This window comes from Setaria italica, chromosome VII (assembly GCF_000263155.2).
Source record: "Setaria italica strain Yugu1 chromosome VII, Setaria_italica_v2.0, whole genome shotgun sequence".
Taxonomy (NCBI): Eukaryota; Viridiplantae; Streptophyta; class Magnoliopsida; order Poales; family Poaceae; genus Setaria; species Setaria italica.
Genome location: NC_028456.1, coordinates 31684317 through 31700770, shown reverse-complemented (window position 1 = coordinate 31700770; position 16454 = coordinate 31684317). Strand labels below are relative to the sequence as shown.

Genomic DNA, 16454 nt, shown 5'->3' with positions numbered 1-16454 from the left:
GACCGCTGTAGCGGGTGCACTGAACACAGAACGCTGACCTTTTTTTAGGAGGACTGAACACTGACTCCCACGCTTGTTTGAACAATGCAATCTTCATTCAACTCATGATCATGTTTCTTTGTGGCATGCTTGTTTTGCAGGCAGAATTCCCTTGTAGCTGCACTGTTCAGAACTTCAGATCCACTCCCTGATGTCTATTCGTACCACTGTCATCTCCGCCCAAAATGTAGCTGCTGCCTTCAGGCACGAACGCACTGAAAGATGCAACGATACTAGCTACGAGTAGAGGTTAGAGGGTAGCACTAGCAGAGCCCGCTGCACGACAGGCTGCCCACTTGCCCAGGGCCGCCGCGCCCTTTTGGCATGGAGAAGGGAACATGCGGCTTGCCTGGCACATGACGCGCGCAGGCAGCACAAGCGCCAGCGGCCGTCCGTTTGGGCTAGGCAGGCTGGCCTAGTCGGCCGGCCGGCCGGCGGCGCAGTGGAATGCGGCCACAGGACTCGCGGCGAGATTCCCGGACCCCTCGTCGGCGCGGCGTGTGTTGGTGGTGGTCCTGCCGTCCTGGGATGCCGTGCGCGCGGGTCCGGAGGTTGGAGGTCGGCCGCTGCGCCCACTGCCAAAGATCCTCCTGGATCCCCTCGTCAGTTTTGCTGGCCACAGATCACAGTGACTTGGTGAGTGACCGAGTTCCAAGCCATCAGGACAACGTACGCAGGGTTGCCTGCGCCTGGATCTACTGGACCGTTTGAGGATCGACGGGTGGTAGATCCTTTGGTAAAACGGTAAAGAATCTCCTCCGTAATGCGTGGATGAAGACGTACACTCTACTCCCTCCACTAGGAATAGGAATTTAGACGTGATCACGTTCTTCAGCACTACCACGACGAGACACGGCGAGAACGCACGGCGGCACGCGGTGCTGCTGGGGCCGTAGACGGCCGCAAGACACGTCACGATCGCGCCAAAGCATAGCTAGTAGTACAGTACATGACGCAGCGTATGCTTAGCTTAATTGCCTACGCCAGAGCTCGTTCCTCGCGTTGTTATCATCGACGCGGCAAGCAATTAGCAATATTATTCTTGCCGAGATTTTATTTCGATCGGTGTTAGCTAAGCACGCTCAATTGCCCGTGCGATTTGACCAATGACGAAGCAGGAGGGATAAGGCTAATAGACGGACCGCGTATGCAATCTTCAGAGCGTTGACATGCTGTACTGTCACGATGAGGCTGGCACCTGGGCTACGACGACATGTCCTGGTGGATATCCATCCAGGGTTAGGGTTGGCTTCGGACTTGCCGCGCCGAGGATGCCACGCTAGCGAGAGATCGATGATCCGTGTCGTAATCCACGTACCCTCTGCCCGTAGTGCTCGTGTTTTGCAGCTGCAGCGAGCTAGATGAAAAACTCGTGTCTGCTAGGCGTCTGACTTTTTAGACCGCGCGCGACTGTTTCTTCCAGTGCAGACGCGCCTCCCTTTTTTTTTTTTGGGTGGTGCGATCTGAATATCTGATCGTGCCTGTGACGTCAGAGATGATCGTCCTAGGCTGGATTTGCATTGGAGATTTGGGGTCCAGCTCAAACACCTGCGGCGGCCTGCCTACCGCACCCGTGATCTCTAGAACGCTGCTGAGTCATCGCCTCCGCTTGAGAGCTGTGAAGCGTCGTCACGGGAAAGAAAGCCAGCTGGAAAACGTCAACTCAACTCGTACAGGATCACCCGCGATAAAGATTACATTAACACCCTTCACAAAAAAATAAGAAAGAGAGATTAGGATAGATACCCTAATTTGACTGGGCCGGTATAAGTCACCTGAAATGTGTACTGATCCAGCCCAAAGATCATTGGCCTCTCGAGTGTTCTCGAGTAGATGCGGCAGCCCATGTTTAGAAGCTTGGATGGCCCTCTATGGATTAAGCCCACATATCTACTTGGGCCATACTGGGCCTTCAAGTTACTAGGCCCAGCCTGGTTAAGATATGCGCTACGCTGCCGCGAAGAAGGGTTTTTTCGCGGCCGTTTTCCCCGTGCCGCCGCCAAACCCCGACCGCGCCGCCGCCGCCGCCTCCGCGAACACGCGACCGCCGCCCGTAGCAACCACCCGCTGAGTGCCGATACTCCCTCGTCCTTCCTCTCCCCCCGAACCAGCCACTGCTTTTGGTTCCCGTGCGGTCGTCCGATGGCCAAGCGGCTCGCCGCCGCCGAGAAAGAGGTACGACCATCTCTAGCATCACCATCCCAAACCGGACAAATTTCCTTACTCTGCTTACCGCTCGATTGACTTGCCTCCATGCTAGGTGCTCGTTGAGGTCGTGAGGTTCACTCAGAAGAACGGGTTGAAAGGCTCCGATGGGGCGTGGAAGGATTTCTTGGCTCGGAACGACAGGAAGTTTGGCGCTTCAGTAAGCGACCCCAGGAAGCGCTCGAGGGATGTGCTGCTCGCCTTCCTGCAAACCTTCTCCAAGGATTTCCAAAAGGTCATCCCTCTTTTCTATTCAGTTCAGTATGTTTGATTTCACTAGCATCTAGTAGCCTTTAAGAACCCTGGTCCTGCCGTTGAGAATTTGAAGCTCGCATCCTTTTGGTTCCAGTACTTCGGCAAATTGGTTAAGCGTCAAAAGGAAAGAAGTGATGTGCAGCAGCATATGAACGATTTTCCTGACCAGGTTTCTCCCGAGCAGGTAATGTGCACACTAGGCCATGATTTTGGATTTTCTGGGTTAGATAAAAATAGAACCTGCACTGTGGGTATCTAACATCAACTGATCAGCTCTTGTGTTGATGTGCATGCACAATGCAGAAACTTGTTCAACTGACGGCAGAGCACCCAGAGTACAGGAAAAATTATTGCTTCCCATCATACCAAGAGGTACCAGCTTTACTGTGCTTATGCTATTCTGCAAATAAGAATCAAACCCTTTGTTGATTTTGCACTTTTCCTTGGTGATCTTCCTTGTTATAGCTTAATTATGATTTTGTGCCGAACTCTTAAATAGTGTCCAATATCTTCATGATTGTTAAAACGATGACTGCGGTTGCAAGTTGTCTGGCATGCTTTTGCTAGTCAATATTCTAAAACAGAAGACCAATTTATAGTCCCATCTCCATATTGTATGAATCATTATGCTTTCACATTGCTTGTCCGGTAGTTGAAGAAATTTCAAACTTCTCCATAACCAGCTATTACTGGTATTTGCAGGGATGGAAAGTGTTGCGGATAGGAGATGTCTCAAGTTTGGTGAGCTCAAGTGCTATGTTGGCAATTGACTGTGAGATGGTCCTTTGCCATGATGGCACTGAGGCTGTGGTCCGAGTATGTGTTGTAGACAACAATCTGGAGGTAGTAGCTATTTTCTATAAGAAGCTTGTTAATATACACCGACTTATCTGGGCATTAATTATTTGAATTCTGCCGTTTCACAACATAGTACTTTAACAAAGTCTTGTCACTATGCTGTAAAAGTTAGCTGAATTTGTAAAGTTTCTAACTTGCATAATTCATATTCCCTTGGGATGTTCTTGGTTTTGAATCATGCCAGAGCGTTCCTTCTTTGTTTTGAAGTCACTAATCTCTCCATTTTCTTTTCCAGGTGAAGCTGGACACACTTGTAAATCCTTCTAAAGCTATTACTGACTATAGAACACACATCACCGGTGTATCTAAGAAGGATCTAGAAGGAGTCACATCATCATTAGTTGATGTTCAGGTATACTGTCTTTAACCTTCTTAAGCGTTTTCTTTGATTTTTGTCTCATTGAGCCTATATTCCTTCTCTAGAAATCGCTGAAGAGGATCTTGTCCAAAGGAAAAATTTTGATTGGCCACAGCTTATATAGAGATTTATGTGGTAAGGTGTGGTTTATTTCGTTTCTGATCTATTTGATGTAACTATTCGATGTGTCCTTTGTGTTTATTTGAACATGCTTCATTTTTTGTTGCTCAGTAGCAGTTAATTCAATTTCTACCATGTTTTTCTCTTTTGCAGCCTTAAAGATTGATTGCTCTCAAGTTATTGATACAGCCTACATCTTTAAGTATGCCAATTTACCTACTACTGCATCAGCTTCCTTAAACAGTTTGTGCAAGGTATTGTCAGTGACAGCATAACATCGACTTCTTATCTACCTTTCTGCTTCAGAAGAATGTTTTTTGTCAAGTGGTGCCACTTAAACCATTATTCATAATAGGGGGCTTGCGGCTTGTCTATGCAGTGTATTTTTCTTTCTATGGTCAACCTTTTGTTTTTAACGGGCTTATTTTTCAAAGATACTTCATGGTATGTAACCTTTTTATTATTTATCCTTCTAGTCTGTTTTGGGGTATTCTGTTCGAGAAGAAGGCGAACCACATAATTGCTTAAAGGACGCAGAAGCTGCAATGAATCTAGTTCTCGCAAAGCTTAAGCATGGATTTAATGATCCCATTGAAGTGGCCGTAAGCAGTGTAAGTGCCAAAAATAGGAAGAAAAATTCTTAAATCTCACCATCACTATTGATGATGCCACCTGACTTCTTGTGATGCTTTCTTAGGTAATAACTGAGTCTGATTCGTTGAAGTTGCTTGCTCATAGAATACCGGTGCACCTGCCTTGTCAAGAACTGTGCAAAGTTTTCTCTGGGAACCCCAGTATTGATGACAAGGTTTTTTCTCAAAGTGTTGCTACTTGTTCACCTAACATGTACCCATATGCATTATAACTAACACTTTTCCTTTCCAGATTGATTCAAGGATTCGAGGTGAATTTTATTCTACATGTATTTTGTTCAATGAGATAGATGAGGTAGAGAAAGCTTTTGAAGCACTGGATGGCCAAATGACTAAGGTACATATGAAGACATGACCACCTAATCATTTCAATTCAAAATTTGAATGGATGAGGTGCACATCAGTGATTGTACGGTTTTACTGCCATCTTATGGGTTTCATCATCACTGGGCAATTAACCATCTGCATTTTTTTACATGACTGGAAACATGCAGGACTCTGGTGGGCGACTTCAAAAGCATGTGCTGATGAAGCGTGACAATGGAGATGTGGTGAACTTCTACGTCCGGAAGATGGTATACAGTTCCCAGCCCAACCAGTTCGAAGTTCCAAAGAAGAGACCACAGCCTACTGAGGATGCGGAACCAAAGAAAGAACATGCCGATGGGGATCAGCAAAAGAAGAAAAGAAAGAGTAAGAAGCATGTGAACTAGGCACAGGTGTCAGTGGTTGAATGAGGAATTTCGTGCCAGATGCTGAGGTCTTCTGGTTACAGATTGATGCTGAAAGGTCGTTGATAGTGAACTGTAGGCGAAGAAGGCTGTGATCATGAGCTGTTTGGAGAGGAACAGTTTGGTCAGAGCTCGGCGAAACCAGTTTTGGAGAGGGTGGACTCGTAGTACTGGTACCCATGTACGAGGAAATAGTGTCCGTTTCTCCGATCTCACGATCCGTTGCTGTTCTCGTGCGGTGTGTGCTAATCGCCTGGTTGCCTAGAGGGGGCATTTGATTCTTCGATTAGACTGACGTAGTCGGGCATGTGGTTTGCCAAATATGGTTGTCGTTAGAAAATTTTGTTCGGTAATGCTGCAGAACTGATGTTCAGAATCTTTAAAAAATCGGATGGCTTGAAGTGCGTTGCAATAGTTAAGTATTGATGTTGCAACTATTGTTTATGCATGTTTTGAATGTTGCATGAAACATAGTGTTCATGTTGCGGTGGTAATTTTCTATCCTAGAGCGGAACGATGTGATCATTTTTTCGCATATTTTTCAATGTTGCAATTATAGATTTTCGATATTGCAAATATTTTGTTTTGATGTTGCAACGGATCGTCCGTAGAAAAATTCCCATCGGACGTTTGGACGCCAACAGCGTTGAATTTTGTTTTCACGGATCTGTATGCTATCAGTTGCCTCGCGTTTCAGTTTGAGTTCTCCCAGGTGAAAGTGGTAAGGATTTGGCTCAATTAATCACAAATTACGTCGAGACAGTGCTCATGTTATTGAAGTGCATCGTGTTTCCTTTGGCACAGGGTTCGGGTGCTCTACAGACTTCGAACCACCGCCGCCTCACTCTACGGATCACAAATCCGCCGCTTCACTACCGTGTTCTCTTTTAGCCATTATTTGCTGCTGTGATTATACTAAGAAAAGGAATGAATGAAAATTGCAAACACACGCAAAAAAAACAACACATTATGTCATTAGCCGTCTTGCTTTGCGTGTACTCAAAAGGAATGAATATATGCAAACACACGTAAAGCCATTAGTTATGTGGCTATGTTTTGTCAGACATTGAGACCTGAACTAACCATCAATTCTTCAGAAAGCAGTCCCAGTGTTGTGACCAAACAATGATAAACCTGATGGCCAGACCCAACTGAACAGGTTAGTTTCACCAATTCGCCACTACCTGCACATGCACTATTTGGAGCTTTGACTATAGGGGCTCTGGTTCAGGCTATTCAGCGTCCAGCCGTCCACATGTATGCTTGATGAATTATCACGTCAGACAAGGACGATGTCCTCACTTGCAGGAGACAGGCGATGGTGAACCAAACATCCGATAATCTGCCCAGTACTTAAGGGTTATAAGACTTCGACAGTGTGGCATCCAACTTGTCTGCGATCATTGCAATCCATGCCTGCAAGGAAGGACAAGTGGATGATGGGTCACCCTCCAATGGTAAGCTGAACTTTTACAAGAAAATGCACTCTACAGCTAGTACAGCTCCCAATTCTCGCACAAAAGCAGAACATTTGTTTCTCCATTTAATCTAACAGTACTCTAGTACTCTATTTAAAGAATGCAACTGCCAACATTTCAGAATACACTGCTACAAACAATACTGCAGGGGGTTTGTTTCAGGGTCAAAAACAGGAACTACAGCACTTCACACAGAAATCCTAAAAGCTGCTATCACAAAATCACAATTGAAAAAAATGACATACCTGATCAATACTAGTGAACCCTCTTATAGTATCGCCACCAACAACTGCAATTCCCTTATCACCAATTGGTTGTAATATTAGTGCCTATAGAACAGAAAACGTGTTAATAAAAGTTTTGGTCCAGAAATTTCAGATAATCCCTTCATCTGAATTTTGGTTTCAGCTTCTGGACATGAAAAGAAGGCCCTTTATACACTCCAATTCATAAAAGAAAGTGTATCATTGCTCGAATATATGCTTCTATGTAACATCATCTCTAGAATAAAGTGAATCAGCACCTGTGTGTTAGCAGGCAAGAAGGGCAACTCAGACCTTCCAGGATACAAAGCAAGGTTTGCCAGATAAGATTCTGCTGGAAGACTCTGGTGAAATTTCTGAAAACAAATGGAAAAACCTTCGAAGTAAAATAAGAGATACTCACGCTTCTTGGATTCCATGGCACTTTTGTAAAGAGAGCCTTGGATGAACTTTTGTGTATCCACAGTAAGTGCATTACCATCTTCAGGAGATCCCGCAGCAACCCCAATTTGAAGAATGCAATTACCTCCATACACAACAACCAGTGATTTGCAACAAGTTGCAGTAGTGAGGGAATCCCATGTCCTATTTGTAAGAAAAATAAGGAATAGCTAACTTCACCAACTGAAACCCTTTGTATAACTGCATATAGGAGGTCGTGGACTTATACAAGTGGGATAATGCTAATTAATGGTAACAAGCACAGATTTCGTTATCTCCAATATCTTTCAGTTAGTATACAAAATTATAGCTGACGAATGTGTGGTCTTAGGCAGAGTGCCACACGATCATCAATCACCCAAACGCATTGCTTTCACTATAAAATATGTATGCAAAGGGCAGTTGATTATCAGGGGAGATTTTCAGAATTACTACTGAAAAGATGCATGCTCTAAGTCCAAAATCAACTGGCAGACAATGGGCTATTGTTAGCACACGGGTGACACCTAGCAGTGGCACCTCAGGACTTAGGTGATTTTTTGGGTCATGATTCAAGATCTCTCTGAACCATTGTTGCTTTTTAATTGTAAATAAGAAGAAATTCCGTGTATCAGTAGAGCAGTTACCAAAGTAGTTCATGAAGAGCAGAACTTGACACACCAGGACCAACTCGTTTGCATTCGACACCTCGAGGAACCACCTATCGTCAAATTCAGAATTGAGAAATCACTCAACAAATTAAAACATGGGTTCAGAGTATAAGGAATGTGTGGTCCAAAATCTTAATTCTGACCGGAGAAATGGATTTCGGCCGGATGGACAACCAAACGAGGCCGGCAAGAATGTCAGTCACGGAGAGAGCAAGGGTCAATATGTCGGCCCTCGACTGCGAACTAGGGGTATGGAACAAACGATTAGTGTGCCCAAATCGCATCAATTCGGGGCGTTCGCAGGTGCGAGGTACCGAGCGATTTCATGGCACTGCAAGTGCGGGCAGACCTGGAGGCGTCGGCGACGGCGGCAATTCCGGAGACGGCACGGTTGAGGAGGACAGCGACGAGGGAGGCGCCGCCGACGAGGATGGGCAGGCTGCGGACGAGCGTGTCGTTGCTCCGTACCCAGCCCTCCACCCACTCATGCCGCGGCCGCAGCGCCCTGCTGACGCAGCATCCATGCTCTCGCTGCAGAAGACGAAGGAGAACCGAGTTGCTGAACCCATCACCGTAGTATTTGTACGAAGGCCACGAGGACCGAGCAAACGGAACGGAAACACGCACCACATCGGAAGGCGGTTGCGGCGGTGACAAGGCTCCGAAGGGAAGCCGGCGGCCGAGGCGCGGGGCGGGCGCCGTCCGCAGCGTTGGCTGCGGGAGTGGAGCTGAGATAATGCCTCTGCTCAGCTCCATGCCGTTCGCTCAGCGCGGTCGAGGGGCGACTGGGCGAGCGCGAAGCAGCCGCAGGCGAGGACGGCGACGGCGACGGCGAGCGGAGGACGCCGGTAGTTGGATGGAGATGAGCTGGATGGTGAGCCCGATGAGTCACGGATCATATTTTTCGGCCCATCTTCCAATCGGGCCGGACAACGCGATCCAACTGCCCACTCCCTATGAGTTGCGACCAAACCGCGAATTGAAAGAATAGGACCCGCTCGCATTTACAAGGCTCACCAGCGGCCAACCGGCGCCACCACACCCAGCCATGAAGGAGACGGCAGCCGCAACACCTATCCAAGCGCCGCACGTGCTCGTCGTCCCCTTCACGGCGCAGGGCCACACGCTGCCGCTCCTCGACTTCGCCGCCCTGCTCGCCGCGCGCGGCCTCCGCCTCACCGTCGTCACCACGCCGGCCAACCTCCCGCTCCTCTCACCTCTCCTCGCCGCGCACCCCGAGGCCGTCCGCCCGCTCACCCTCCCGTTCCCCTCCGACACGTTCCTGCCCCCGGGCCTCGAGAGCATCAGGGGATGCTCCCCGGAGTACTTCCCCGTATTCGTCCACGCGCTCGCCTCGCTCCGCGAGCCGATCCTCGCCTGGGCCAGGTCGCAGCCCGCCGACCCCGTCGTCGCCGTCATCGCCGATTTTTTCTGTGGATGGGCGCAGCCGCTCGCTCGCGAGCTCGGAGCCGCCGGGATCGTGTTCACGCCTTCCGGCGTCCTGGGCACTGCCATCCCTCACTCGCTGTTCCGCCGCCTCGTGAGGCGCCCTGCTGAGTGCGGCGACAAGTTTACCGTCAGCTTCCCCGCGATTCCCGGCGAGCCGACGTACCAGTGGAGAGAGCTCTCCATGATGTACAAGTGGTTCGTGGAAGGTGGAGGCGGACACGAAGAGCAGGTCGCCCAGGTCCGCGAATCGGTGAGGCAAAACTTCCTCTGGAACCTGCAGGAGAGTTGGGCGTTCGTGTCGAACACCTTCCTGGCGCTCGAGGGGAGGTATCTGGACGCGCCTCTGGAAGACATGGGGTTCAAGCGCATCTGGGCCGTGGGCCCCGTGGCGCCGGAGACGGACCCCGCGGGCACGCGCGGTGGGGAGGCGGCCGTCGCGGCGGCCAATCTCAGCGCGTGGCTCGACGCCTTCCCGGAAGGCTCGGTCGTGTACGTGTGCTTCGGGAGCCAGGCAGTGCTGACACCGGCAGTGGCGGCGGCGCTGGCCGAGGCGCTGGAGCGCAGCGCCGTGCCGTTCGTCTGGGTCGTGAGCACCGGGAACAGCGGCGTTGTTCCTGAAGGCTTCGAGGCGCGCACCGCGGCGGCGGGGCGCGGGCTGGTGGTGCGCGGGTGGGCGCCGCAGCTGGCGACGCTGCGCCACGCCGCGGTGGGGTGGTTCATGACGCACTGCGGGTGGAACTCGGTGCTGGAGGCGGCCGCCGCCGGGGTGCCCATGCTGGCGTGGCCCATGACGGCCGACCAGTTCACGAACGCGCGGCTGCTCGTGGACGAGGTGCGCGTCGCGGTGCGCGCGTGCGCGGGGGGCTACGGCGTCGCGCCCGACGCAGGGGAGCTCGCGGCCGTGTTGCGTGACGCGGTCGGAGACAAGGCCCGCGGCGTGAGGGCACGCACCAAGGAGCTCGCCGCGGAGGCTGCGCGAGCGATGAAGGAAGGCGGGAGCTCGTACGCGGATTTGGAGGCGTTGGTGCAGGAGATTCGGAAGCTGTGTTGAATTCAAGCTGATGGTCTGGATTGAACTATTGTTGTGTAATTATTTTCGAAAGTAAGCAGATCCTGATGTTTAATTGGTTGGGAAGAACAAAATGTTTGGGTTGAAAGAGCATAGTTTTGAGCTTTTCCGTTGTTTTCACAGCATTTGTAAATTGTAAATGAAAAGAACATTTGCAAAATCGGGGGGGGGGGGGGGGGGGGAGGCGTGTTGTAATTTCCTCTCTCTTTTCTTTTTCGCTGTAATTTGGTGTCTATCAAAGGATTTGAGGCTTTGAGGCATTAGCAATTTACATATTGACAATCACAACTCATGGTTTTGGTTTGTGTTTGCAAAGTCTGACCACCTGGACGGCACATGCTTAAGGTTAACTACCAGGAGCTACCAGTCTACCACTCGTTCTGCACCGTGCACATGCAGAACAGCGTAAGCGTAATTATCCGAGGAAGAAATTCCGAACGCCATTCGCCAGCATACTAGAGTTGGTGGTTGAAAACGGCACCCCAACTGGCATCTTTTGATTTGAACAAATGGTCACTCCGATCAGTTCGATCAAACTTTGATTATTTGAAGTAGACCACAGCAAGATGAGCCCAGCCCAAGCATGGCGGGCTAACCCCCGGCCAGAAGCTCATTTAGCACCGGGCTTGGCATTGGTTTTGCATGCCCAGAAAATTCGCCCGGACCGAGCCTGGCCTGACTTGGGGCCAAATTTGCTGGCTCAACTGGGTTAATGGGCGGGCTGGTGCGCTGATTTTAGGCCTAAAACTAGAAACCACGGCGTTAATTGTTGGTTCGCTACGGGTATATTTGCATTGTGTTTTTAGTGTCGAATTTAATATATTGGTATTGGAGCACTATCCCGTCAGAGGAATAGTTTTCAGGCAAGTCACTAGAAACTGGGACACGATGTTGGTGCGCCAGCTTGGGCTGGTCCAGTAGATGACCTGTGAGTAGTATTAGCGTAGCTCATGTATGGAGGTGGAGACGATTACACAATTGATGTGGAGATGGGGATTAAGTGGATCGAGAAAGCAACGTGGAGCCGTGGAGACTGTAGTTGCAGGTTGCATTTTTGTAAATGAAATTTAGGTTCTAATTGTAGAGAATACAAGAGGTAGTCAAGACTTGACAAGAGTTTTGTTAGTCTTTGTAATCCTTGCAACATCGATAAAACAATTGTAGAAGACATCCCTTTTGACGTTTTGGATCCTGAAGTTTATCTTTTAATTCATTGGCAGCACAGATATGAACGTTTCTCTACATACGTTGAGTTGAATGAGGAGGAGGTATTCGAAGCAGCGATGAACATTTCGCGTATAGGAAATTTGAGCATTGCATATCCAAATTCATGCTATTGGATGAAAACAAAAGTACAGGTTGGAAAGTTTTTGACAGTTTTTATAATGATCGGCAGGAGGAGAACAGGTGTGTGTTTGTATAAAATTCAAATTTAAAAGGCACCCGAGCTTCTAAACTACTTATCATTCATTGGATATTGGCAACTGATTTACATTTTTTTAGAATTAACTAAGGATAAATTATATTAATTGATTAAAGACTTTAATTAAAAGGGAAGGTAGTGCAATGATCGGTTTTTTGAGGACTATGTAATCTGATTTTTTTCCAATACTTGACCTTAGATCTACATAAAATGCTTCGGATTTGAAATTTGGTGTACGAAAATGTTGTACATTTTTAAATTTTGAATAACTTTCATATTTGTTGACGCCGGGTTTCGTCATCAGTCGAATCGGCGTCAAAGAGGAAGGAAATCGGAGGAATACAGATGGGAATCGGTCAAGAGATGCTACAGTGTGGAATCGGTCGAGTGGCTTCTACTTCGCTTCAGGTTCCCAATCGGCAGCCCTTTGCTGATAAGAAATCGGCCGATCAGGAAGGAGGACTAAAGTGGGCCTATATGGGCTTGGAAAGGAGGAAAGATAAGGTGGAGTTCAGCCCACGAAGCGTGGGGTAATTAGTTTAGCACGGATTGTGCTTGTAGATATTTGTTTCCTATTTGAATCAGAGATAGAGTCCTTGTCGGTTAAGAAGATTATTTGTACGGGGCTATAAATAGCTACCTTTGTAAATCTGTAAACAATCAATCAATCAATACAACAAGTTACTTTATTCTCCGTACTACTTTCAAGCAGGCGACTTCGCCGTCGTTTTTTCTTCTCACGAGTTCGTGCGGGTTGGCAGGGCTGCATCATCTTGATCTCCGGCCGATTCTGTAAGTTCCGTTTATTGAGTAATATCTAAGCTTTAACTTCCGGCGCATCGCTGTTGTTTCGTTTAGATTTATTCACCAGTTATCGATATCAACTAGATTCATAGGTTTTTACCTGTTGTTCTAGCTTTTATCACCAGTTATCCTGCTAGGAATCGGTAGTGTCGGCTTTTATTACTTTCTGTTGTTAGATCCGTTCGTTGCCGATTAGATCTTTTCCCAGTGCTATTTTCATAAGCTTTGTACCGATTGCTTTAGTATTTTTCTGTCTACAAGGCTATAAGGATCGTGCTATCTTGTAGCCGATTTCTTTACTACAGTAAGTCGGCCGATCTGCCGATTAGCTCTCTCGATCGGAAACTTAGCCGATCGTAGTTACTGAATTTGACACGTGTTCTTCCTTGCCAATCAACAGGTCAGATTGGCTGGCACGCCGCGCGAACCGCACCAGGGCATTCACCCGAACAGGAGCTAAGCAGATTCTCCCGGGTCGTGTGTCGGCCGCTGGACCGATTTCTAGCGCCAACACACTTTTGGCACGCCCAGTGGGACCATTACAACCGCCATCATGTCGAAAGCTGCTGACATCTCCGAAAATAACGTCATCGAAGTGACGGAAGCAGATCTAAAGGACGACCAAAGGGAAGATCTGAATCAGTATTTGGAGCAAGTCCGGAAAACCTGCTTGAAATCCTTCAGTCGTTCCAGGAGCGGGGAAACTGTTAAAAAATCTCCTTTCACTACTCCTCGCCAGATCACGATTTCAGAAGATTCGGACAAGATGTCCGATATGATTCAGCAATCTCTTCATCACACCTTCATCAACCAATCCTCGGTACTTTCAAACATGGTACACAATGCTGTTGTCAACTCCTTCGCTGGGGGTATACCACAGGGATACAGGGGGCCTACGTATTTTCAGCCGATTCCACCAAATCAGGCTTATCAGGCTTCTCAGCCGATCCAATCCTCCGTCGGAGAGATCGGTGCCTCTACGTCATCAACTCCTTTGGGATACGGAGGAGTCGGTGCCTCTACGTCGTCAACTCCTTTGGGATACGGCTCCGTCCAGCCGTCCACTACACCACTCCCTCCAGTCATCCCTTTACCCTGGGGGGCACCTTTAAACACGACCGGTTTGAATCAATCGGTCAGCCAAGGGAATCCTCTGTTCCAGACACCTTCCCAAACGGCCACTCGGCCGATCATACCACCATACCAACCTATCTCTCCGGAGATCAACAAGACGCCAGAGCTCATGCTATATGATGAAACGAGTGGTGCCTACAAGCAGCCGTCCTTTACTACACCGCCGGCTTATACTCAGATACCACCTTTTCACCAATCCCCTTTTATTCAACCTCCGATTTATCAACACGTACCGATTCCGCCGCCAGCTATTCCTCAGCAACAACCAGATTGGGCGGCGCAAATCGCGGAAGTGATGCAAGAACAATTCGGCTTGAAGCCGAAGGTTCAAACTTATACTTACAGAACACCATACCCATCTACGTATGACTTGTTGCCGTTTCCCCATCGGTACAAAGTCCCGGATTTTACTAAATTTTCCGGAATGGATGATACTTCTACCGTAGAACATGTGAATAGATTCATCATCCAGTGCGGCGAAGCAGCTACGCAAGATGCCCTGCGGGTACGGTTGTTCTCGTCATCTTTGTCTGGATCGGCTTTCCAGTGGTTCACTACTTTACCACCAAACTCGATTATCACATGGGCCGATCTAGAAAAGCAATTTCACAAGTACTTCTATGCTGGAGTCCACGAAATGAAGCTGTCTGATCTGACTAGCATCCGGCAACGAAGTGATGAGCCGATACCCTCATACATACAGAGGTTTCGGGAAGTCAGGAACAAGTGCTACTCCCTGGCTCTAACCGATGCACAGTTGGCCGATATAGCCTTCCAAGGCCTACTGCCACACATCAAGGAGAAATATGCGTCACAAGAGTTCGAGAGCCTGAGCCAGATTGTCCACCGATTGTCCGGACAGGAAGTGCGTCCATTTGACCCAAGGAGGAATTTCCAAAAGAAAGTAGCATTCCTGGAAGAAGTAGAGGATGAAGAAGACGCCGAAATCGGACTTGCAGAGTGGATTAAGGGAAAGAAGCCAATATCATGCCCATTCGGCAAAAAGGAGCCGGAAGCATACGGTTTCGACACCACTAAAGCTGACAAAATATTTGACCTTCTACTCCAGGAAGGACAGATTAAACTCTCACCTTACCACACGATTCCCTCTGCCGAGCAGTTGAAGAAGATGAAGTATTGCAAATGGCACAATGCCACGTCGCATGATACCAATGAGTGCAAAATCTTCAGACAACAAATACAGTCGGCCATTGAACAGGGCAGACTCAAGTTTGAAGTGCCGGCAAAACCGGCCAAACCAATGAAGATTGATCAGCATCCGTTTCCTACCAATATGGTGAATACGGGTAAGAATCCCCTCCAAACGAAGGTGCTGACATCCGAATCGGCAAAAAAGAGTGGCGCTGTCGATCCCAGGAATCAAGTCACGTCTGAAGACATCAAGGGGAAGCGACGGATGGAGGCCGATGACGATGAGCCAGAAGAACCACGCATTACCTCCCAGTTCCTGCTCCAAAAATACCAGCGCCAACATGAACGATCAAGGTCCCGAGAGGAAGCAATACGTCGGCACGAGGAACATTGGAGATGCCCATTCTTCATCCACTGTTGGGAAAATAACCTCAGACTTCCATCAGCTGATACGTGCCCAGAGTGCAACGGCCCCTATCGAAACAATCGGCCGTTCACAAGGTCTCGCTCTAGAGACGGAAGGCCAGAACCGATCAGCAGGAATCGGCGAATTTCAGATGATCAACGCCCTTCCATGCGTGATCGGCTGGGGGGCAGAAGTGACCGATATGATCGATCAGAAGGTAGAAGCCATAATAGGCAGGGGGGCAGGACCGATCGACACGATCAATCAAGTAGCAAAGCCAGCGTTCATAGCCGGCTCGAAGACATGGCCGATGCGCGGGTAACAGACGAGAACCCGTTAGGACGCGAACCAGAATGGGAACGCGCCGGGAAAGAAGGGAGGCCAATAAACCCCAGATGGTGCCCCGACGGTTTAACCAAATCACAAAAACGGAGAATCCAACGCCTCCGCCAATGGGAACAGCAAGAAGAAGAGGGCACGATGGACAAAAAGCAAGAAAGGCCTCGGGTGTGGCGCCCCAAAAGAAACGACAAAGGCAACGACGAGTCGGCGGGCGACGAATCGGCAGCTGAAATCGGTATGGTTTTCATATTGCCGATGGAGTTCATGACCCCCGCCGATCAACAGGAGGTGTCGGCGATAGAGGAACAAACAGCAAGGTTGGCTTTAGAACCGATGATGGCCACGTTCGAAAAGCCCGAAGATGACGAACGACAGCATATGAAGGCATTGTTCCTTAAAGGGCATGCTGACGGTCGCCCCCTCACTAAATTGATGGTCGACGGGGGAGCTGCCGTCAACATCATGCCATATGCCGTACTCCGAAAGCTGGGAAAAAGCGACGACGACCTGACCAGGACGGACATGATGCTCAAGGACTTCGAAGGCAAGGTGTCAAACGCTCGCGGCGCCCTCTGCGTCGACCTCACCATCGGCAGTAAGACCCTTCCTACCACATTTTTCGTC

The 16454-nt window shown here is 48.9% G+C and overlaps 3 protein-coding genes across 5 annotated transcripts; 2 read left to right on the top strand and 1 right to left on the bottom strand.

The window, feature by feature from the left end:
* The first annotated feature begins 2022 nt into the window (after positions 1-2022).
* On the top strand, positions 2023-5688 carry LOC101762527 (small RNA degrading nuclease 1). The gene is made up of 12 exons (XM_012847806.2): positions 2023-2214; positions 2300-2479; positions 2594-2683; positions 2803-2871; positions 3202-3342; positions 3593-3709; positions 3781-3850; positions 3989-4089; positions 4312-4446; positions 4533-4643; positions 4721-4825; positions 4983-5688. The coding sequence occupies exons 1-12, from the start codon at positions 2182-2184 to the stop codon at positions 5199-5201; spliced, it is 1371 nt and encodes a 456-aa protein (XP_012703260.1). The 5' UTR covers positions 2023-2181; the 3' UTR covers positions 5202-5688.
* A 486-nt stretch (positions 5689-6174) lies between these two features.
* Positions 6175-8972, bottom strand: LOC101777933 (protein COFACTOR ASSEMBLY OF COMPLEX C SUBUNIT B CCB4, chloroplastic). Of its 3 annotated transcripts, XM_004976995.3 has the most exons (8): positions 8679-8972; positions 8401-8582; positions 8195-8294; positions 8028-8101; positions 7364-7545; positions 7221-7291; positions 6943-7026; positions 6175-6635 (listed from the first exon to the last, which is right to left on the bottom strand). In XM_004976995.3, the coding sequence occupies exons 1-8, from the start codon at positions 8805-8807 to the stop codon at positions 6573-6575; spliced, it is 885 nt and encodes a 294-aa protein (XP_004977052.1). In that variant the 5' UTR covers positions 8808-8972; the 3' UTR covers positions 6175-6572. The 3 variants fall into 3 exon arrangements, with proteins under 3 accessions (XP_004977052.1, XP_012703309.1, XP_012703310.1); XM_012847855.2 differs by lacking the exon at positions 8195-8294 and having other exon boundaries at positions 7364-7486; XM_012847856.2 differs by lacking the exons at positions 7221-7291; positions 8195-8294.
* A 105-nt stretch (positions 8973-9077) lies between these two features.
* Positions 9078-10857, top strand: LOC101777519 (UDP-glycosyltransferase 89B1). The gene has a single exon (XM_004976994.3). It carries the CDS (start codon positions 9100-9102, stop codon positions 10549-10551), a length of 1452 nt encoding a protein of 483 aa, XP_004977051.1. The 5' UTR covers positions 9078-9099; the 3' UTR covers positions 10552-10857.
* Positions 10858-16454: the final 5597 nt, after the last annotated feature.